This window comes from Oryzias latipes, chromosome 22 (genome assembly GCF_053564925.1).
Source record: "Oryzias latipes strain Hd-rR chromosome 22, Olatipes_Hd-rR_3.1".
NCBI lineage: Eukaryota > Metazoa > Chordata > Actinopteri > Beloniformes > Adrianichthyidae > Oryzias > Oryzias latipes.
The window spans coordinates 3,585,596-3,607,903 of NC_136258.1; the positions used below are offsets into that span (position 1 = coordinate 3,585,596).

Here is a 22,308-nt window from a genome sequence, read left to right on the forward strand (position 1 = left end):
GCAAACTTGTGTGTTAGTTGTGTCTAGAATGAATTGAATAACGCTCTGTGTTAGTTTATCCGTGAGAAAAGGCTTTGCAGGTCCAGAGATGATGTGGGAAGACAGTAACAGATAGACATGTTGTAATTAATGTTTTCTAATCGTGCTGCAGCTGTGCTTTTCTGGTTTCCCCACCTTAGAGCACATCGCTTGTGTAACTTAGGGAAACCCCAAAAAAACTTAATAAAAGAGGAGAGCAGCAGAATATGCGCCAGAGGGGACAGAGATTGTTTACTGAGTATAATCTCTGTGTGCTCTCCTCGAAAAAGGTACCGTGGTCTGTTTGTCTTTCTTTCCTTTTTCAATTGTTATGATGTTGCAGATTGTTTTAACCCAAAAATTCCCACAGTGAATTGTAAATAAAACAACTCAGATGCCATTGAAGTGCAGACTTTCAGCTTTTATTCCATGGGTTGAACAAAAAGATTACATAAAAATGGGAAAAACTGAAGCATTTTTTAAACACAATCCCTTCATTTCATGGGCTCCTAAGTAATTGGACAAATGAAATAACTGTAAACAAAATGGTCATTCCTAATATTTGGTTGAAAAGCCTTTGTTGACAATGACAGCCTGAAGTCTTGAACTCATGGACATCACTAGATGCTGGGTTTTCTCCTTCTGAATGCTCTGCCAGGCCTTTACTGCAGCGCTTTCAGTTGCTGTTTGTTTGTGGGCCTTTCTGTCTGAAGTTTAGTCTTCAACAAGTGAAATGCTGCCCAGCCCCAGACCATCACACTGCCTCCACCGTGTTTTACTGATGATGTAGTGTGCTTTGGATCAGGAGCTTCTCCACGCCTTCTCCATACTTTTCTCTTGCCATCATTCTGGTAGAGGTTGATTTTGGTTTCATCTGTCCAAAGAATGTTTTTTCCAGAACTGTGCTTGCTTTTTTAGATGCTTTTTAGCAAAGTCCAATCTAGCCTTCCTATTCTTGAGGCTTCTGAGTGGCTTGCATCTTGCAGTGTTCCCTCTGGATCTACTTTCATGCAGTCTTCTTTTGATGGTAGACTTGGATATTGATCCGCCTACCTCCTGGAGAGTGTTGTTCACTTGGTTGGCTGTTGTGAGCGGCTTCCTCTTCACCATGGAAATGATTCTGCCATCATCCACCACTGTTGTCTTCCGTGGACGTCCAGGTCTTTTTGCGTTGATGAGTTCACCAGTGCTTTCTTTCTTTCTCAGGATGGACCACACTGTTGATTTAGCCACTCCTAATACTGGAGAAATTTCTGGCATGTTTTTTTCTGTTTTCTCAGCTTAATGATGGCTCCTTTCACCTGCATGGAGAGCTCCTTTGACCGCATGTTGTCTGTTCACAGCAAAATCTTCCAAATGCAGCACGAGTCCTCTAATCAACTCCAGGCCTTTTATCTGCTTCACTCATGATGACACAACAAGGGAATTGTCCACACCTGCCCATGCCTTCTTACCGCTCCAGTCTGCCTTTAATATATTCCCCCCTAAGGTCCTTACGTTCCACTGACCAGTTTGTGTTAATGGTTCCCAGAACCAAACATGGGTTTCGGTGTGACTGTGTTTGCGGTGTTGTCTGCTTAACTATAGAATCAGTTCCCACCGGCAATGAGAGAGGTCACGCTCTTGAATTGTTCCTCCATTTCAGCGCTTTAGCCTCAGCCTGTTGTTATGTTGGTTTGGATCTGTTTAGTCTTTGATGTTTTATGACTGTATAATGTTCTGTGCTTGTTCTTCCTGTGTACAGCACTTTGGTTGGTGGTGGAAGGTGCTTGATCAATAGATAAATGAAACAATACTAAATGATGTGCCTGCATCTCTTATGTATGTATTGTGCTCACTATGACCCGTCACCATAAAATATGCATGAAAAGTTTTGCTGTACGGGTTTTATTGAGCCGGCTGTGACCTTGATATTCTGCGTGCTCTGTACAGATTTGACCATTTCTCAGCCTGTATCCACCCATAGGGGCAGTTGTGACTCAGGCAAGGGTCTTCTGGTCTGGTGGGTGCGGGCTGCCTCTGCTTACCTTGCAGATGAGTCTTGGGATGAGCAGCAGAACCAGGATGCAGTCGTGATCTCCTCCGTGACGCAGAAAAGACTCGGGCATGAAGGAAGTCAGAAGAGAGACCTGCCTGCTCGCCTGAGCCACCTCCATCTTTCTCAGCTCCATCTCAATGGCCTGAAAACACACACACATGCACACACACGTGCACACACAGAGCCTATGAAACCTTGGGTGGATCTTAGTCAGTCCTTACATTTTTAAATCACAGAAACCTCTCACAGGTGCTGCTGGCTCACCTTAGCGTAGGCCTTGGTCTCTGCAAACTTGATTTTGAAGTCAAACATGTCAGCAGGCGGCTGCTGCTGCAGCTCCGCCGAGGCCTCCTGCTGGCTCGTCAGCTCCCGGTTCAGCTCCTGCACAGACAGCGTTTCCCATAAGAACCAACCCCTGCACTGGAGCAGGGCGAGGAGTGCAGCGGGGCTCCAGCAGGCACCTGGAGGTGAGCCGTGAGCTCGCGGTACTTGTTGATGGTCTGCTGGTAATCAGCCACGGTCTCCTGCGCGGCCTCCACCCGTTTCTCCGCCTCCCGGACCCGAGCCGCCCCAAGATCCAGCATCTCTCTGAGCTCCAGCTCCGTCTCTCTGGCGTTCTCCTGAAGCTCATCGTTCATCTCATTTATAGCTTCCTGTCACATGACAACAAGATTGACTGAAAATGCAGTTTTCGTTTTTCTGGAAGGACATTATTGTTGGTGGAACAACAGTTTTCCAGCTCCTCCCTTCTGATCTGACTTTACAAACGAGAAATCATGTTCCTTCAGAAAACCTCCACTTTTTCTGCCATTAACAAACCGTTACACTGCTTCAACATTTTTGTGTTGAAAAAAAAACTTTTTGTGATGGTTAGGCAGTTTGTCATCTAGTCACTAGAGGGCAGTGTGTGCACACTCGGAAAACAGCAGAATTATTCTGCAAACGGGTAGTGAAGACGACTGTATAAAATAAAACCTATACATATAGACAAAGTTACCCACAAATTAACACTTACATGAATACTAGTGTTTTAAGCAAAACATTTCTGTTCTGAGTACAATTGGTCTTTTTTTTAATACAACTTTTCTTTGTTTATTATACAAAACTTCCTTTTACTGTCATTACTGTCATAACTGTCACAGGGTCACAGGGAATCGAGCTGGAAATATAGATTCAGCAATGATTAAGCAAACTAGAATAGAATAGAATACACTTTTAAAATCACACTTTTTTTAATCGCAAGTACTGTTTAAAATAAAAAATAAAAAAATCAACAACAAGATGTAACATAACAGCAATCTCTGGTTGCTTAACAATGCATCCACAGACGGCTTCAGACCCAGAAAGTGGCAAAAAATACAGCAGTCCAAAAAAGAACAGCAGGCTTGCCAATGTCCGTCAAAAAAAGGTCAGTAGTAGGAAAATAATGAAACAAAAACACAAAACAAGTAAGCCAAATTCAAGTTAATGTACCTGGCACCCGACTGTGGCATTGAGTTTTTTTCCTGAAATCTTTTGCAAACATATGGTAAAAGCTGTTTTATTTTAGCTTTACCTGCACATCCCTAAACATGGTGTCACTGTATTATTTTCCCCAAAAATACACTGCTTCCTGTTTACGGTTATGCCACTGTTGCAACATAAAGGTTGGTGACAATCTTTTGTTACTATTGACTGTAGGAGACGAAAAAAACAGTTTAAAAAAGGACATAGAAAATACTCTGGGTGGGCAACGAGCAGTGGCGCCACCAGGGGGTGGCCAGGTGTCGGAGAGGGGTGGCCACGGCCACCCCTCTCCGACACCTGGCCACCCCAGTGACCACCCCACCCCACTAGCCACTATACACTGTGGTATCATCAGTTGTGCGTTTCATCCCAAATGCACAGCCAGCAAGCGGGCAAGTCGCTCTGATCACCTAAACAGGCCTACACCTCCTCCCCTCCCTGCTGCCTTTGAGTGTGCAGACATCTAAAGACGAGCCGCTGGACGCAGAACATGTATAAGACGTGGGGTTCACTTCCGCGTTCGAACCCCCAGAGCCTCCGGGCCGGTTTGACAAAAGAACCAGTATCAGTTACTAAAGGTGAACTTTCTTTAGTACTGTTTCCTTAAGTCCAAAACGGCGACTGACCGCGTGTGTATGTGCTCCACACACTCACACGCGCTCTCCCCCTCTCTTCCTGCATCACGCGAGCACCAGTTTCTGCACGCACGCACACACACATGCGCGCGCACGCACTCACACGCGCACACAATCACACATCCCAAAACACTATATTTCTTTTCATGCCTGTTAAATATTTTCAGTGGTGTCTTTTAACAATCTCTTTACTGTACTTTAGGTCACCTGATCTGTATTTTGTGCAAATACTTGGTGCAAATACGCCACATCATCAGTGGTGGTGGATGTGCCATTACTTTTTATTAATATGTAAAAAAGTATGGCCCTGTCACACGCGCCTCTCATTTTTATGGCACTATTTAAGCACTGGTTGTTGTGTTACCACAACATTTTGATGGGTTTTTGTCCTGTTTCCACATAGATACCTATAGTCATAGTTGATGCTTGTGTAAAGTCAATTTTCAGAGAATGAAGAGAAATTCAACATATATTCTTATTTTAAGAAGAAAAGTACAGCAGAAGGAGCGAAAGAGATGGTAGGGCAGCAACAGAGGAGGAGGAAGAGGAGGAGGAAGATGAGACAGAGCAGCATGAATGACAGAAGAGAATGAGGAAGACAAAGATGAGACGGCATCTGATGAGGGACAGTCAGCATCATTGCTCAGAGAAACAAGGCAGAACTCAGCAAAAAGTCCTCCACCTGTTCCTGGACCAACTGGTTCAGTTAGAATTAATGCAGTGTTTTTCAACCAGTGTGCCGCAGCGCACCACTGTGCCGTGGGAAATTACCGTCATTAACTGATCTAAAACATTTTCCATCTCCAGGATATCAGCTCTGTGTTCATCCAAACAGCCCCTGATAAAACACTTTGAAATTAAGAATATGAAAGATCGTAAATACTTTTCTCTTTGTGTTTATTTGATTCTATTAAAAACATTTTGATAAGAATGGCGTTACCCCGATTTAGCTGCAGTTTTAACTGTTTTCTGAAATGTCCCGCCCCTTTTACTGTCCCCACCAATCATTCTAGGAAGCTTAATCACATGTCATCAGTCTGACCAATCAGAAGTGGTTAAAGTCTTCACTTCCTTGTTCTGATTCTGCTCATAAAGCCGCTCAGTTCCAACATAAATACCAGCTAAAGCTCGTCTTTAGTGGTGTAGCTTTCCACAGAATCCGGTATCAGACCGCGGAACAAGTGAACAAAACAATGAAGCTCAGAGACGAGAGTCTTTTTGCGTTTGGCGGCTGTTTACATCTCCCATGATGCATTGGGTTAAAGTGACAGCGTCTCAACACACAATGAGTCTCTCCTCTTAACGTCTTGTAACAACAACGAACACACATCAAACAGTTTTTGAATCTTTTCACTTAACTTTCATTACATCAGCTTTTTCTGCCACAATTATCACAAAAATGCATGTGAGATTGCAGAGGGACTGTAGATCAATACAGACTTAGTTTCGCCTTTCTTTCTAAAAAATTTTTTACATTTTTTTTGCTGGTTTGCCGCGGGATTTTTGTCAAGGTTAAAGTGTGCCGTGTCTCAAAAATTGTTGAAAAACACCAGCCTAATGATATCTACCATAATCTATAGTAGTATCAACTATAAGTTAATGTTCTAGAAAAAAATCAGTAGGCATTTAACTTTCTGTTGGTTTTCTAAAGGTTGGTTTACTACGTTTAGTACGTAGTACTGTGGGGAGCCGGTTTAGCTCGTGCTGGTTTGCGGCGCCTTCCGTTCGTGAAACCAGGGTTCGACTCCGGGCTGCTCCCTGTTCCCTTCTCTACCTCTGCCGGTTCCAAGCCCGGTTTGAGAAGGTTGCGTCAGGAAGGGCATCCGGCGTAAAACATTGCCAAATCTACCATGCGACTCGTTCGCTGTGGCAACCCCTGATGGGAGAAACCGAAAGTGGAAGAAGATTTTAAACTTTAATCTAGCCACAGGGGTTGCAAGCCAGTAACTTCTGTGCCGGTCCCAAGCCCGGATAAATAGAGAGGGTTGCGTCAGGAAGGGCATCCGGCGTAAAATTGCCAAAATAACCATGCGAATCATCCACAACACTTTAGACATACCGGATCGGTCGAGGCCCGGGTTAACAACGACCGCCACCGATGCTGTTAACCTACAGGGTGTCGGTGGAAATTTGACTACTGTTGGTGGAAGAAAGAGGGGAGGCAGAAGGGTCCGTTGCCAGAGAGAGAAGGGAAAAGGCAGGAACATAGGTTTGAGAATAGGGACTCTTAACGTTGGCACAATGACAGGGAAAGGCAGAGAGCTGGCAGACATGATGGAGAGAAGGAAGGTAGATGTACTGTGTGTGCAGGAGACAAGGTGGAAGGGCAGCAAGGCACGTAGTGTTGGAGGAGGATACAAACTTTTCTATCATGGTGTTGATAGGAAGAGAAACGGGGTAGGAGTGATTCTGAAGGGGGAGTTTGTAAACAGTGTTCTAGAGGTGAAAAGAGTCTCAGACAGGATGATGAGCCTAAAGTTAGAAATTGAAGGGGTGATGGTGAATGTAGTCAGTGGGTATGCGCCACAGGTTGGCTGTGAGTTAGAAGTGAAGGAGAGATTCTGGAGTGAGTTGGATGAGGTCATAGAGAGTTTTCCCAGAGGAGAGAGAGTTGTTATTGGAGCAGACTTTAATGGGCATGTTGGTGAGGGCAACAGAGGTGATGAGGAGGTGATGGGCAGGTTTGGTGTGAAGGAAAGGAATCTGGAGGGACAGATGGTGGTGGACTTTGCGAAGAGGATGGAAATGGCTGTAGTCAACACTTACTTCCAGAAGAGAGAGGAACATAGAGTGACATACAGAAGTGGAGGTAGGAGTACTCAGGTGGACTACATCCTATGTAGACGAGGTCATTTGAGAGAGGTTAATGACTGCAAAGTGGTGGTAGGAGAGAGTGTAGCCAGACAGCACCGCATGGTGGTGTGTAAGATGACTCTGGAGGTCAGGAAGAAGAAGAGAGGGAAAACAGGAAAGAAGACCAAGTGGTGGAAGCTACAGAATGAAGAAACTTGTGAGGAATTTAGGCAGAAGTTGAGGCAGGTCCTGGGTGGTCAGGATGAGCTTCCAGAGGACTGGGAAACTACAGCAGAGATTATCAGGGAAACAGGTAGGAAGGTGCTAGGTGTGTCATCTGGAAAGAGGAAAGACGGTAAAGAGACTTGGTGGTGGAATGAGGAAGTACAGGAATGCGTCCAGAGGAAGAGGTTGGCTAAAAGGAAGTGGGATGTAGAAAGGACTGAGGAAGGTAGACAGGAGTACAAGGAAGCGCAGCGTAGAGTGAAGAGAGAGGTGGCAAAGGCCAAACAGAAAGCTTACGATGAGCTTTATGACAGGTTAGACACAAAGGAAGGAGAGAAGGACTTGTACAGGCTAGCCAGACAGAGAGACAGAGATGGGAAGGACGTGCAACAGATAAGGGTGATTAAGGACAGAGATGGAAAGGTGCTAACAACCCAGGAGAGTGTACAGAAAAGATGGAAGGAGTATTTTGAGGAGCTGATGAATGTGGAAAATGACAGGGAAAGAAGGGAGGAAGATGTGGTTGTTGTGGAGCAGGAAGTAGCAGAGATTGGAAAGGATGAGGTTAGGAAGGCTCTGAAAAGGATGAAGAGCGGAAAGGCCGTTGGTCCTGATGACGTTCCTGTGGAGGTATGGAAGTGCTTAGGAGAGACAGCAGTGGAATTTCTAACAAGGTTGTTCAATAGGATTCTAGAGAGTGAGAAGATGCCTGAGGAATGGAGGAGAAGCGTTCTGGTTCCGATCTTTAAGAACAAGGGTGACACGCAGAACTGCAGCAACTATAGAGGAATAAAGTTGATGAGCCACACAATGAAGCTGTGGGAAAGAGTAGTGGAAGCCAGGCTTAGGAAGAAGGTGGAGATCTGTGAGCAGCAGTATGGTTTCATGCCCCGTAAGAGCACCACTGATGCCATTTTTGCTTTGAGAATGTTGATGGAAAAGTACAGAGAAGGTCAGAAGGAGCTGCATTGTGTGTTCGTAGATTTAGAGAAGGCGTATGACAGGGTGCCGAGGGAGGAGCTGTGGTACTGTATGAGGTCGTCTGGAGTGGCAGAGAAGTATGTCAGAGTAGTTCAGGACATGTATGAGAGAAGTATGACGGTGGTGAGATGTGCTGTAGGTCAGACAGAGGAGTTCAAGGTGGAGGTGGGACTACACCAAGGATCAGCTTTGAGTCCTTTTTTGTTTGCTATGCTGATGGACAGGCTGACAGACGAGGTAAGACAGGAATCTCCCTGGACAATGATGTTTGCGGATGACATTGTAATTTGCAGTGAGAGTAGAGAGCAGGTGGAGGAACAGCTAGAGAGGTGGAGGTTTGCTCTGGAAAGAAGAGGCATGAAGGTCAGTCGTAGTAAGACAGAATACATGTGTCTGAACGAGAGGGATCAAGGTAGAAGCGTTAGGTTACAGGGGGCTGAGGTGAAGAAGGTGCAGGAGTTTAAGTACTTGGGGTCAACAGTTCAGTGTGATGGGTATTGTGGAAAAGAGGTGAAGAGGCGAGTGCAGGCAGGTTGGAGCGGTTGGAGGAAAGTGTCAGGAGTGTTGTGTGACAGAAGAGTGCCAGCAAGACTCAAAGGAAAGGTGTACAAGACAGTGGTGAGACCAGCTCTGCTCTATGGGTTAGAGACGGTAGCAGTGAGACAGAGACAAGAGGCTGAGATGGAGGTAGCAGAGATGAAGATGTTGAGGTTCTCCTTAGGAGTGACCAGGTTAGACAGGATAAGGAACGAGTACATCAGAGGGACGGCTCATGTTGCCTGTGTTAGCGACAAAGTCAGAGAAGCCAGACTGAGATGGTTTGGACATGTTCAGAGGAGGGATAGTGGATATATTGGTAGAAGGATGTTGGAGATGGAGCTGCCTGGCAGGAGGGCAAGAGGACGGCCAAAGAGGAGATACATGGATGTCTTAACAGAGGACATGAAGTTGGCTAATGTTAGGGTAGAAGATGTCCATGATAGAGTGAGGTGGAAAAGGATGATTCGCTGTGGCGACCCCTGATGGGAAAAGCCGAAAGAGAAAGAAGGAGTTTTACTACGTTTAGTAGAATGAATTAAAAAAATTTAGCTCATGGTTTTTGTGTGCCACCACAAGATTTAATGTGGCCCCCTACCGGCCACCCCCATGAAAAATTTCTGGAGGCGCCACTGGCAACGAGCTCCCTGCTCTGCTCCATTCTGATCATCCACCTGCAGACAAATAGATCCGTGTACGTCTTAGTTTTCTTCGTCAGAGCTGGAATCTGGATCAGAACTATACGGCTGGATAGATCTGATATAGCTGCCATTTTTGTTGCACCTGTAATGCTACTTTAAAGTTGTGAGGGGCTGTAAGTAAGCTGGAAAGAATATAAAAAAGGGATGATGGGAAATTAAAGAAGGCTCACTATCTCCCAATGGTCCCACCTACAACTCAGAGGTGAATTTCTAATGAACTCCTGCTGCTCTGCCACTTTCTGCAGAAACTATGTCCTAGAAAAGGACACAAGTTTGTTGGTTTTGGCCAAAAAACAGCATCATCATAATCAAAAGACCCCTGAGAATGCTTTTACAATCGATCAACAGAGGATTGGAGTCTTTAACTGTATTGTGACCGTTTATAGAAGAGACCAACAGACTACATGGCAGTGTGCATGCGTGTGTTAATTCTCACCAGGTCGGTCACTGTCTCCCTCAGCTCCCTGACCTTCTCCTCCAGGTCCAGGTTCCTCTCAGTCAGAGTCTCCACCATCTCCTCGGCACCCAAAGCTGCATCCACCTGAAACACCGGAGCTCTGTAAGTCTTTTGCTTTCATTTGTTCTGGATCATGGACGCCAGCTCTAACCTGCTCCTTCAGCTCATCGATGGTCCTCTCAGCTGCACTCATCTCCTCCTGCAGCTTTTCCTTCTGCCCCCTCAAAGAGTCAAGCTCCATGTTCTTCTTCTCCATTTGTTTCTGCAGCTTGACATGTTCCTGCTTCTCTGAGGCGGACAGGTCCCGCATCCTGACGCACAGCAGAGAACCAGAGCATGCTGAGCACCAAAGCCAGAGTTTTCCAGAAGTCCACAGTGCAGCAGAGACCCACCTGACCAGAGCTTCCTTCAGCCGGCCGTTTTGCTCCTCCAGCTGCTTGACGTGGAAACTGGAGGCTGCTCCATCCGAGCCTGACACAAACACAAGTGAGCTGCGGTGGAGGGTGAACGCTGGTTTGAAACATCTGTGAAGCACTCTAAACCCCCCACCCCCACTTCTCAACCCCCCAGATTTCCTACCTTTCTCCTCAATTTCATGTTTCAGGATCTCCAGGTCCATTGTGAGCTCTTCCACCCGCTCCTTTAAGGAGTCCACTTCAAGCTGGAGAGACTCCGCCCTCTCTTCTGCCATCTCCTTGTCAAGTGTGGCCATCTCGATGGCGTCCGCCGTATCGGACATCTCTTCCGTGTAGCGTTCTTTGGCCTCGAGAGCTTCTTTAGCCTCCTGCATTACAGGAGCTCATCTTCATCTTGTTATCCTGAACTTTATCCACGCTCCTCTTCCAGCCCCCCAGAGCCTTCACCTACTTACCCTCTTGGCCTCCTTCAGCTGCCTCTGTAGTTCGGCCTGCTGTTCCTGCATCTTGGTCTTCCACTCCTGCAGCTGCTCCAGCTGAATCTTATGCTTCTCCAGTTCCTTCAGCTTGGCCTTGTCCTCAGTCCGCTTCATCTTCAGCGTCTCCAGCTTCTCTTCCAGGTCCTTCACCTGAGCTCGCAGTGTCTCTTCCTCCTGGACAGGAAGAAAGAAAAAAAAACTTGGTGATGGGAACATGAGAAAGGTTAGGAATAGTGACGTCATGTAGTTCATTTTTGTGTGCAATTGATTAATGAAATTGATCTATTTTTAATCTAACCCAATAATTGCTGTGAAAAGCCACATTTTGAAATACTTTCATTTAAATTTGTGACATTGTGGCACAGTGAAAGATCAAAATAGAATTTAAAAAGGGGATTTATTACATTTTCCTATTATAAAAAATTTCCAGCATTTACTTTTAAAGCACCAAGGGGGATTACATACTCAATCTCGAACTTTATATAAAAAAAAAGAACCATCAGGCCTAGAGTTCCCTAATTTAGCCCATAAACAAATATAGTCACTTCTCAGCAATCTAAAAAATATTTACCTCAAACCTCTTATTAACCTTAATACATATGTTAATTTACTTTATTCCACAGTTTACCGTCTGATGCGATCAGCCCTCTGTGTACTCCATTAGTGTATGAAAGTAAACACCTCGTCTGACTTTATCACTTACATAGATAGATAATAGGCATTGTTTTGGATTGATTTTGTTAAGAACTGCAAGGTCACACATTGAAGATGTCACGACGAGCACATGTACATGGACACCATTGACACTAAGAACGATGAAACACTCGTTCTTAGCTGATTAAACATTTACGCTAGTAAACAGTTGGACCCTTGCTTTATATTTGAGAACACGACAATAGCTATAAGTTAAAAAAAAGATTCACATGATAAAAAAAATAACGTGCTAATTTGTCTGTAGTTAATCAATCGGGATTAACAAACTAATTAGACACCCCAAATTAGGACATCTCTGCTCATCAGAAATCATACAGTTGACACTCATCGGTAAGGGCCCCCCCACTCCCATCCACTTACTTTAATGAGCAGGAATGTTGACAGACATTTTGTGTTAAATTGTTGTGCTGTGTGGTTTAGTTGCTTGGTTTAGTCATTTCCTAAAATATGTAGAATTGTTGTGCTTTGTAGTATTGTCCTTTTTATGTTGTATTGTTGTAGTATTGTGGTGTCATGTTGGTCTGCTGTGTTGCATAGTGCTGTAATGTTTTGCTGTTGTCAGGTCAGCTGACCTTGCTGGGCGGGGCTGCTGCATTTCCTGGAGAGTGCAGGGTGGGGATAAGCGGAGCCACTAGGGGGGTCTGGGCGGGTGTGCTGGCCTCGCTGCTGCTCATCTCCCCAGTGGAGGCTGAAGCTGAGCCGGATGCAGCCCCCCTCCCTGTGCCTCCTGTGGGCCGGCTGGGCTGCTGGTAGAACCAGAACCGTCGGAGCAAAGGGACACATAAGAGATCAGGCTGGTCGAATTCACTGAACATGAGAACTGGACAGAGTGTGGGGTCACACATAGAAAATGACTTCCAGCTCCAACAAAACAAAGTCAATTCAGTCGCCATTTTGGAGCCAGACACCCCAGGAGTGACCTCTGCAGAAACTATGTCCTAGAAAACAATTCAGGTTTATTGATTTAGACTAAAAGGGGCAGAATCATAATTAAAAGACCACTGGAAACAGTTTTACAATCAAAAGATGAATGTAGTGGGACTTTATTTATCAATAGAGGTCTGTGGGATTTTGGCTTCTTGGAGCCAGTGGGGACTTCCTGTTAGAAAACGCAAGGGGGAAGGGGCAACTGAGTCCAAAGTTCTCATGAAAGATTCAATGGCGTGGGGACTATGATCTAACATTGCCTAGGTTTAGACTCTGGAATGGACTCTTATAATGACTTAACTACCTCATGAAGTCAAAGAAAACAGAGATGTGCAAAATAAAAATTCAAAGAAATTGTAAAAACATTTTCATGAGAGTTAGAATTGCACCAACACCCGGATGGTCACACTAGGATCCAGGTGGACTGAAAACCTGGGCTCACCTTGGGCCTCCTGGCTGTGGTCTGAAGAGCGAGGAAGATAAATGAAGGAGCACAGGAAGCAGGAGGAGTCGAAGGCCCGCACAGAAGAGGTGGAAAAGAGAGAAAAATGAGGAGGAGTTAGAGGTTCAAGGTAAAGGTTGATGGGAGATGACTTAGAAAAGAAAACAACCATGAATGAAGCAGCATGAAAGAGCCTCCCTGAAAATGTTTCTAGAACAAGAAAACCAAAGTCTCTGAGTGGAACAACAGCAGCACAGAACCGCCTCTGGTGCTGTGACCACGACTGGCACCACCAGGACCTCAATCCCCTCTCTGTGTGTGGATCCAGTCCAGCTCTGCTACACTCAGGATGGAGATTCCAGCTGACAGACACTCACTGACTCTGGGGTAGAAGCAGAGACACGGGGGCATGTGCAGGACCCACCGATTTATTTAAAGCTTCCTGACTGGTCCAGTTCAAGGCTGGATTTCCCAGAATCCTCTGATTCAAACTGAATCTGAGGCTCAAAGCGCAGTTCCTGTTGAAATATTTCCGTTATGGAATGTATGCTCTTGAGCTTCATCAAACACTTGACATTTTTAAAATACTTGTGTCAATTAAATATATCTTTTTATTAATAAGTCTGAGGAAATTTCAAACTCAGATCTCACAGACTTTGGGTCACAGCTGATCACTCTACGCGTGTTTCTTTCCAAGAGCGAGGCCAGCCCGGGAAGTTTAAACGTCATTTGATTATATTTAGGAATGTGATTTAAAAAAAGAGGTTGGAGTTTAATTAAAGAAACAATACAAAGTTTAGATCGTTTCTGATCCAGAGTTCCGGTCTACCATTTCTCACTCGCCAACTTTTTTGTCACAGATGTTATTTATGCTTCAGGTCTAATTACCAGGTGTTGTGATGGAGGAACTTGGGCTGTTTTTCCACAGTCCATCAGCTGTGAGCCACGCCCGACTCAAGGCAGAAGTCAGTGCTCAGAGCCACTACTGCCACATATCCACTCATTTTATCAACAAAACTCACACTAGTGAGAGCTACGGGATAATATTATGGGACAAAACAAATCCACTGTGTCAATTTATGGCATAAATTGACAATGAAGCTTTGGTGAGCCGGCTTGGGGGTCAAGGGTCACGGCTGTGAGCCGCGACCCAAGTCGGGTAAGTCACCGGAAGTAGGTTGGAGGTGTTTGTAGTGCTTGCTGTCTCTCAAACTTCCCCTGCACTGTTCATGACCCAGGTATTTATCTCTGAGTCACACTGGTTGAAGTTTTGGCTAAAGATGTCCCGGGACGCTTTTAGGTCAGTCAATTGGATCGTTCAAAATGAACCAATATTGACAATGAATGGTCTCTTTAACCACAAATTAGGAATGAATCGAATCCCTAAGATGAATTGTCACACCCCTATTGCTGTATATGTGTTGATCAGACCAACAAATGTTCATTTTAAAAGGTGTGTGCCATTACTTTACTGAAAATGTAAACAACTTAACACATTAAACTGCAATAGAAGCTACCTTAGTCTAATTCGAGGACATCCTACATACAGATACTGTATGTATATATAAGCTGTATGTTGAGTCTAAAATATTAGGTTTATGTGATTGTAATTAAAAAACTACACAGTAAAGGCCCGTACACACCGGGACGAATATTCGCCAGGCGTTATTCGCCAGCGTTTTTCGCCACGTTTTTTGTGTTCACACCCAGGCGATTTTCGCTGACGATGAGCCGAGCGAACATGCAATTTCATTCCCTGACATTAGATGGCGCTTAATGTAAAACAGAAATACTCCTGTACACAAGGTGGCGCTGCGCAACTTTACGCTTCTTAAAGTCGCTTTTCACTCAGAAGAAGAGAGCAAGTATTTACGCGCTTGTCAGAATCATACAAAGAAAACATGAATATTTCAAGCACCAGTAGCTCCAACTGGTGCTTGGTTCGGGGATATTTTAGAATATCCGTCATTATTTCTTCACGGCAGTGTAGACGCTACTTGGGGTCTATCTTCTTCGCTGGTATATGCGCTCAGAAAGGCAGTTTTGTGTTTGAGCGCCCCCAAGTTGTGTTTTACTGTAACTTCAGAAGCTCCAGACACGTGTGCAAAAGCGGCATTCTCATTGGTCGTATAGTTTTCGACGCGGCGCGTCAAACCAAAAAAACGAACACGAGGCGTTTTTTAAAAAATTACGCTTTGACGCGTGGCGTTTTTTCGCGTCGGTGTGCACACTCACATTGGTGCCCCTTTGTTTAGTCAGGAGGCGTTAAACGTCGGCGAATATCGCGGGCGAAATTCGTCCCAGTGTGTACGGGCCTTAAGAGTACACAAATCTTTGTGAGGGAATGGGAGGGTAGGGGGCCTGACATTTCTAAAACGCAGCTGGCTTAACTACGACTGAGTGAAAATCCGCCCCTTCTTCGTAGACAGTGCTCGAGCAGCACGTCCTTCAGAGAAACACTGCTGCCTGAGTGGGCTCAGATCCCCCGGGCGAGCACTGGCAGCTGGCGCCATGGCAGGACGGCTCAGTCTCGCTTCCCAATCAAGGAGGCAAGCAGGGCGACCCGGCCCCCAATAAACACTCCTTCAGACCGCAGTGCTCCTCTGCCGGGTACTTGGCGGGCAGCAGGCCTGATAGCGGCTTTCCGATCGCAGAAAGAATTTGCGGATAGTGTAGCATGGAACGGATTTCCCAGAATCGGATATCTCAGAGGATGTTTGATTGGCCGTTCTGCACATCAACCAAGTCCCATACTTCTCGGCAAGGACGCTGGTTTGTTGACAGATTTTTTTTATATGTTTTTATTTTTTTGGTTATTTGTCTTTGATGACCAGCGATCTACCCACACGTCCTTCGATGTAATGAGCATCCCATGATGCATTCAGGAATTTTTTAGTTGTAATGTGTGAATTTTGATGCACACAGTTGAAACATGTTAGTGGAAATTTCAGCAATGTTCATAGAAGAAAGATTAATGAGATTCTGCACAGAAAGCCAAAATTCTGCTCCCTTTATAACAAACTTTACTCTTGCATTTTCTGATTCAGTTAAATAGCATTGAAAAGAGCAAAGCTTTCTGAAAAGTATGTAGAAACACCTACACAGGCATAAAACTTCCCACCTCTGGCCTACATTCTTCTTCTTAGTCTTTTTGCTTCCCATTTAGTTGTCACCAAAACTAATCATTCACCTTCATCTAGCCATCCCCTCTGCATCACACTCACTCCATCCACCCTCATGTTCTCTTTCTTTGCATCCATGAAGCTCCTCCTTGATCTTCTTCCAGACATCTATCCTGGTAGCTCCAACCTCAGTATCCTCATACCAACATCACCACTGTTCCTCCTCTAAACATGTCCAAATCTGCTTCCCTGCATTTATCTTCAGAACATCTACCATGATCTGTTCCTCTTATAGATTAATTCCTGGTCCTCTCCATCCTGGTCGCTCCCAAAGAAAACTTCCACATTTTCATCTCCATTACTTCCAGCTCTGCCTCTTGTCTCTGCATCAGAGTCTCTAAACCAGGGGGTGCCCAAATCCAGGCCCCTGGTTTACAGTCTCTAAAATAACAACATGGCTGCTCTCACTACAGTCCTCTACACCTTTCATTCTTGATGTCACTCTTTTGTGACACACCACACCTGAAACCCTACCTCACCTGTTCCAATCTGCTTGCACACGTCTCTCCACCTCTTTCTCCAAACTGTTGTTCTTGAAGTCTTCCACCTTTTCCACCTCGGCTCCCTGTAACCTCAGCGTTCCACTTGAGTTCTTCTCATCTTAACAAAGTTGCTGCAGCTGACTTTCATTCTTCTGTTTTCCAGAGCAGACCCAAACCTCTCTTTGTTCCTCCTCCTGCTCCCCGCTCTCACTACAGATCACAATGTCATCTGCAAACATCCTGATTCACAGAGATTCCTGTCTAACCTCATCTGTCAGTCTGTCCATCACAATAGAAACAAGAAGCTGATCTTTGATGCAGTCCCACCTCCACCTCCAACTCCTCTGTCCCACCTACAGAGGATCACACCAATCATGATATTCCCCAACATAGGTATCATAAAGTTCTGTGTTTAAGCAGACTTTTCGAAACCAATTGTTTTGCAACATTTCCTCCTATGTTTCCCCTACTGTCCCTTTAAGAAGATGTTGTTCCTGATTGGATCAGAGCCAGATCCGAGTAAGCAGATGGATCCAATAAGAGCAGAGACCCAAATAAAGCCAATACTGTGGTACCTAAGCAGATAGTTTTCTGCCACATCTGAAGATGGGTTCAGGTGTGAGGGCAAAAAAATAATACAGCTCAATTTACAGCAAGCCATGACAAAAGAGAAATCAGGAAGTGAAATAAAACGTCTAGAAAATGAAGCGCTCGAATGTCACTGAGGAGAGGAAAAACGGCCATTCCGGCAAAAAAAAGAAAGACCTGCTAAGCATCAGCATAACAGCAGCTGCAACACAACAGCAAGCCATGACAGGAGTAGAAGAAGAAGCAGCAGCAAAAGAGGATCACAGGGAGTTCTGTACCTTCCGGGGGGCTGGAGTCTGCCTCATCATGTTTGTAGGAGGAAATGCACACACAGAGGAAACAGGTGAAACGGTCCGCACAGACAGACACACACACAGAGTCGAGCAGGAAGACCCTCAGCTGGGGGGGCGCCCAGCCCTCCCTCTCAGTCTCTTCGTTGCACTATCGTCTTCCTTCACATCCTTTTCCTCTTAGAATCCGTCTCTCTGTCTTGGTCTGGTTCATCCAGCATCAGGTCTGCTGCAGGAGACGCCTCAGCTGCCTGACCTGCCCCCCCACTCATGATTGTGGAGCGTCAGCCCAGCCAAAGCCCTGCTCCTGCATTACATCACTACGTGCCCTCCCCGCCTCTATGTGGCTCATCCACCAATAGGGAGGGGGAGGCGGCATGTTGGTTCTGCGAACCAGGGTGGGGATGGGGGGGTGACCGGCAGCACTGATGCGAGGTCTGGTCTCCCAGCAACCCTGCCAGATTCCTCAAAAAAGAGCATGCATGTCTGTGACGCAGTTACACAGACACAGAATAATGCGATTAAAGCTGTCGGGGAAGTCTGTGACAGACATGTGGGGGCTCCTTTAAATGTGTGTGAGTGTGTGTGTGCGGGGGGGGCAGTCAGATGTGAAATCCTGAAAATGTCAACTGTGTACACATCTGCTTCAAAGAAATCTTCATTTACAGTTGATGACAGCCCAGTGCCCCCCTCCCTTCCCCGTAGCTACATCCCCGGGAAATCTACACGAGGAAATCAAAGCAGTCCCCCAGATTAATGCAAGCGATTGAAGAAGTCAAACTTGTGAGTCACAGAGGAGGGAGGATCTATTACAGAGCAATGCTGGGAAATCTGTCCTGATCAATTATTAAACACATTTTTGAGTGATATCTCCACCCACCCCCACCTCACAGACTAAATGATGCTCTGGGAACGGTGGAGCCAGAGAGGAAGAGGAAGGAGCGAAAGAAGAAAGGGAAAATGAAGAAAGAGAGGAAAAAGAAAGTGAGGATAAGAGAAGAGAAGAGTGAATATTGAAGGGCTGGGTGGAGATGGATGTGGTTTCTGGTTTCTCAGCAGTCAGTGTTTCTGCAGCTCCAGCAGCACAAAAATGACAACATTTCAGGTCAGGAAGCATTGGAACTTCTGAGTGATGGCTTAGTCACAACAGCTCTTACAACTGGATACAGGCCTACTGTCTACGGGTGAAAAATGTGAATTGTTACACATCTGTAGTGGCAACCATTACAAATGGGCAAATGAATGCAGATGGTTCACACAAAATTTAAGATCCTAAACCACCAGGTGAGCCTGTGAGGCAAAAATGTTCATGGGCATCTTTTTCTAGGGGCAGCTGTGGGCGACAAGTCGTAGGGAGCACATGAATAACGGATACGTTTCTGGTTTTATGAGGTGGATGAACAACCCTCAAGGGAACTGCGAGACACACCTGCGCTCCTACTAAGATGCAGCCGCTCCACTCTACGACTCTTTATGGGTCCGGACAACCCAAAGACCTGCAGATCCCCTTATACAGGCGCATGTGGCTAAGGCATAAGGGGTCTGTGCGTTCACGGCTTTGAAAATCCAGCAAAGGAGCTTGTCTGCCTTCTCACTGCATAAACGTAGCTACATGCTTGTTCCGTATCAGTTCTTAGCCACGCGTTACTGGGTCTCACATTAAATGGTAAACGGCGTACACTAATATGGAGCTTTACTTCCTTAGAAGGCCCAAAGTGCGGTACAGTCACATTCCCATTCACACAGACATTTACACACTGATGGCTGAGCATTGTCTTGCTACAGGACACTTCAATACATGAGTGTGCAGAGTGGAAACTGAACCTGTGATCTTCCAATCAGAGGTCAATCCCGCCTGACCCATTAGATCGTGTTAACTTTTGAACATGATGGCATACATTTATGTATGACAAAGGAAAGCCTCATGCAGGAACACTGTTGAGTAACAAAAAAGGAAGAGCAGAAAACTAGAGTGAAAATGTTGGAGCTTTCTCTTGATCAGCGGTGAGATGTAGAAAAAGAGGTAAATAAGACTAGACGACACTAAGAGACTCAGAGTTCTCAGCAGCAGTTCTACTTTCTACAAACAGAGTTAAAAATGGAGAACAGCCATCGTGTGATCATCTATGGAGAATATTTGCAATCAAAACAGGAGTCTTCCCTGTTCAGAGAATTAAAATCTACGGCTATACCGTTTAAAATTAGATAGAAATGAAAAATGAAATAGAGAATTTATTCAAGCAATTTAGAAGAAAAAATTCTAAAACATACTGAAAGTTTAGCAAATCCAGTGTCCAATCTCCTTCAGGATTAGTCTTTACTAGACATTTATAAGGTCTCTGTCTTAAACATCACATTTATTTCTTAAACCACTTTAATGCTACATAATAAAATCCACCACAGTAGTACAGTTTTAAAACAGTGGAACATGAAATCATTGGATCATCCGGTTCAGTCTTTACTTACTCACGTTGAACATTTGAAACGCTTGATTGACAGATTTTGTGTAGCTTATTTTCAATTGGTAGGGGTGTGGCCTTCCAACAGGTTCCATCCTGATTGGAGGGAGTGGTTACTATAGAAATGTTGACTCAGACCACTCGAACCAATTACTGCTTACTGACAATTTCTGGCTCCAATACGGCAGTGTTCAGAACCTGAAAAAATGGTGACTGAATTAACTTAATTTGGTTGGCAATGGAAGTAAATCATTTTCTATGGGTGATCACACAGTTCTCATACACAGTCAGTGGGAGTAGCTCAGGTTTCAATTTTCGGACCTATGCTGTGTATGTGTCCAGATGGATGGATGCTTCTTGACACCACCTGCACTCAACAGCTGGATCTTGATTTCATTGTGATACTATAATGTTTGGTGCCAATGCGGCAGAAACCTTTTGAGCCTCTGAAAAGCTCCTTGGATGACCTCTGAAAGCGTCCATGCAGTTGTAGCAGCCTCCGCCTTCATGTTCAAAGCCCCTCATGATAGAAGACAGGAGTCAAATAGCATCTGACAGGAAATCGATAGTGTACAGCCGTACTTCAGCTCAGTCTGACATTTACCAAACAGATAGAAATGCCTGCACGAACGCGTGTTTATCTGTAAAATGCAACATGTTGCAGCTGAGAGTTGGCAGATCCAGGTCTCTAAGAAAATAACTAAATAAACGTTTCTACAAAATTATTCAAGCAAGAATTCTGTCGCAAATAATTCTACGTATTTTTCCTGATCCCTTTTATTATTAGATTCATATTTCCTAACATATCAGGCTTTCTTCAAAGATCTTCTTGCTTTTAGTTCCGATGGTTCCATATGTCTTTATTTTCAATGCTCGGTTACAAACTTTCAGTGTTTCAGCATTTGTGTTCCAGTGACGCGCGGTCAGGTGAGACAAGTGAGGCACAGCCTCACCTGTCATAATCGTGATAAAATAGAAAAGGGTAAATTAAGTAAATATTATTTTACACTGATCTGTGTTAAATATACATTTTCAGTTAACACAACACAGTTTCCACAGTTTCTGAGGTTAAAATCGCCGAATTTGAGTGTTGCACGATCACAGACGGAGCAGAAACTCCGGGTGAGGCTCTGAAGCGCTGTGCCTCATGTCTGACTGCAGGGCTCAATGTTACAGAGACGTGCGCTGAAAACACTGCTGTAGGCCCGCAGAAAAGGCTTTAGGTGAGGCTGGCCTCACCAGCAGGGGGCAGACATGAGCTGGCAGCTGCTTTGAAGCTACACTGGTGCCGTAGATTAAGGACATCTTTCTCCATTGAGAGGGAGAAACTCATATAAACTAAAGGAAAATAAGGAAGACTTTTCCTACAGATCATAGAGATTTTTGTGGAGAAGTAGTGTAAGTAAAATCATTTTTTATGATCATTTTCACAGACAACATTTGATAACACTGAAAGCACCAGAATTTGAAGTTGGAAAAATACCAGAAATAGTTACTGAGGGTCAAATGTGTGCTGAACACATCTGTATACTTTAATTTGTTTACAGTACATATGAATAATTTATACACAAGAAGAGTGTTCTATCCATGTCTATAAAAGAAATATTCTCTGCAGGACAAATATTTTCTTGTGTGTATTTTATAAGCTGTTAGCTGCTGTTGGATGAATGGTGAAATATTTAGTTCTTTCATTGTAAATCTGACTCCAGAGGAGTCAGTGCCTCACCAGCCATCAACCTCACTGCACGTCACTGTTGTGTTCCCAACCCACATAGCATAACCTGATCCAACCCATGTAAAACACCATGTGACGCTGTGGGGGCATGTTTGCAACAGAAAAGAGAATTGACTTTTACAACAAAAGTGAGGATGAACATTTCACTTTATATAGGCAAATATGAGCACTAAAATAGTGTGTGGACATGAGTGCTGACATAAAGGTGGACATGAATACAGACACGAGTGTTGACAGACAGTGGGGCAAAACAAGTATTTGTCAGTCATTGATTTTGCCACTTGTCAAAATTAAACAGCTGAGGAGGACTGTAACGCTCATCATAAAACACTTTATCTGTGAAGAGACTGTTGTTCGATTTTTAAAGAATTTATTTGTATGATGAAAATACTTATTTATCTCCTACAAACAAGAATTCTATCCCTCACAGACCTGTTTCTTCTTCTTTAAGAATTTCTTCTGTCCTCCACGTTTCCTGTATTAATGGTTCCTGTTTAAAAATGGTTATCTGTATGAAAAACACCTGTCCATACCCTTAAACAGTAAGACTGTAATCTTTCCACCACGACAATAGAGCTATCAAAGGACACCAAGGACAACATCCTTCACCTGAACAATACTGGAATGAATCAATCTACAATATGCAACCAGCTTGGGGAGAAGAGACCAACTGCTGGAGCAAATAGTAGAAAATGCAAGAAAA

At 44.6% G+C, this 22,308-nt stretch overlaps 1 protein-coding gene across 22 annotated transcripts in view; it reads right to left on the minus strand.

Moving 5' to 3' along the window:
• The window catches only part of dctn1b (dynactin 1b), a 59,373-nt gene that overhangs the window by 6,371 nt on the left and 30,694 nt on the right, over positions 1-22,308 (minus strand). For 4 of the 22 annotated variants that reach the window (XM_023951328.2, XM_023951324.2, XM_078940561.1 and 1 more), the window contains 11 exons: positions 17,400-17,417; positions 12,870-12,890; positions 12,073-12,243; positions 10,763-10,960; positions 10,471-10,675; positions 10,284-10,362; positions 10,043-10,202; positions 9,871-9,975; positions 2,518-2,709; positions 2,321-2,437; positions 2,046-2,198 (listed from right to left, as the gene is read on the minus strand). In XM_023951328.2, the coding sequence (XP_023807096.1) occupies positions 2,046-2,198; positions 2,321-2,437; positions 2,518-2,709; positions 9,871-9,975; positions 10,043-10,202; positions 10,284-10,362; positions 10,471-10,675; positions 10,763-10,960; positions 12,073-12,243; positions 12,870-12,890; positions 17,400-17,417 (1,419 nt within the window). Of the gene's footprint in view, positions 1-2,045; positions 2,199-2,320; positions 2,438-2,517; positions 2,710-9,870; positions 9,976-10,042; positions 10,203-10,283; positions 10,363-10,470; positions 10,676-10,762; positions 10,961-12,072; positions 12,247-12,869; positions 12,891-17,399; positions 17,703-22,308 lie in introns of those variants that run through there. The other 18 variants (XM_023951326.2, XM_023951323.2, XM_078940559.1 and 15 more) reach the window with 7 other exon arrangements.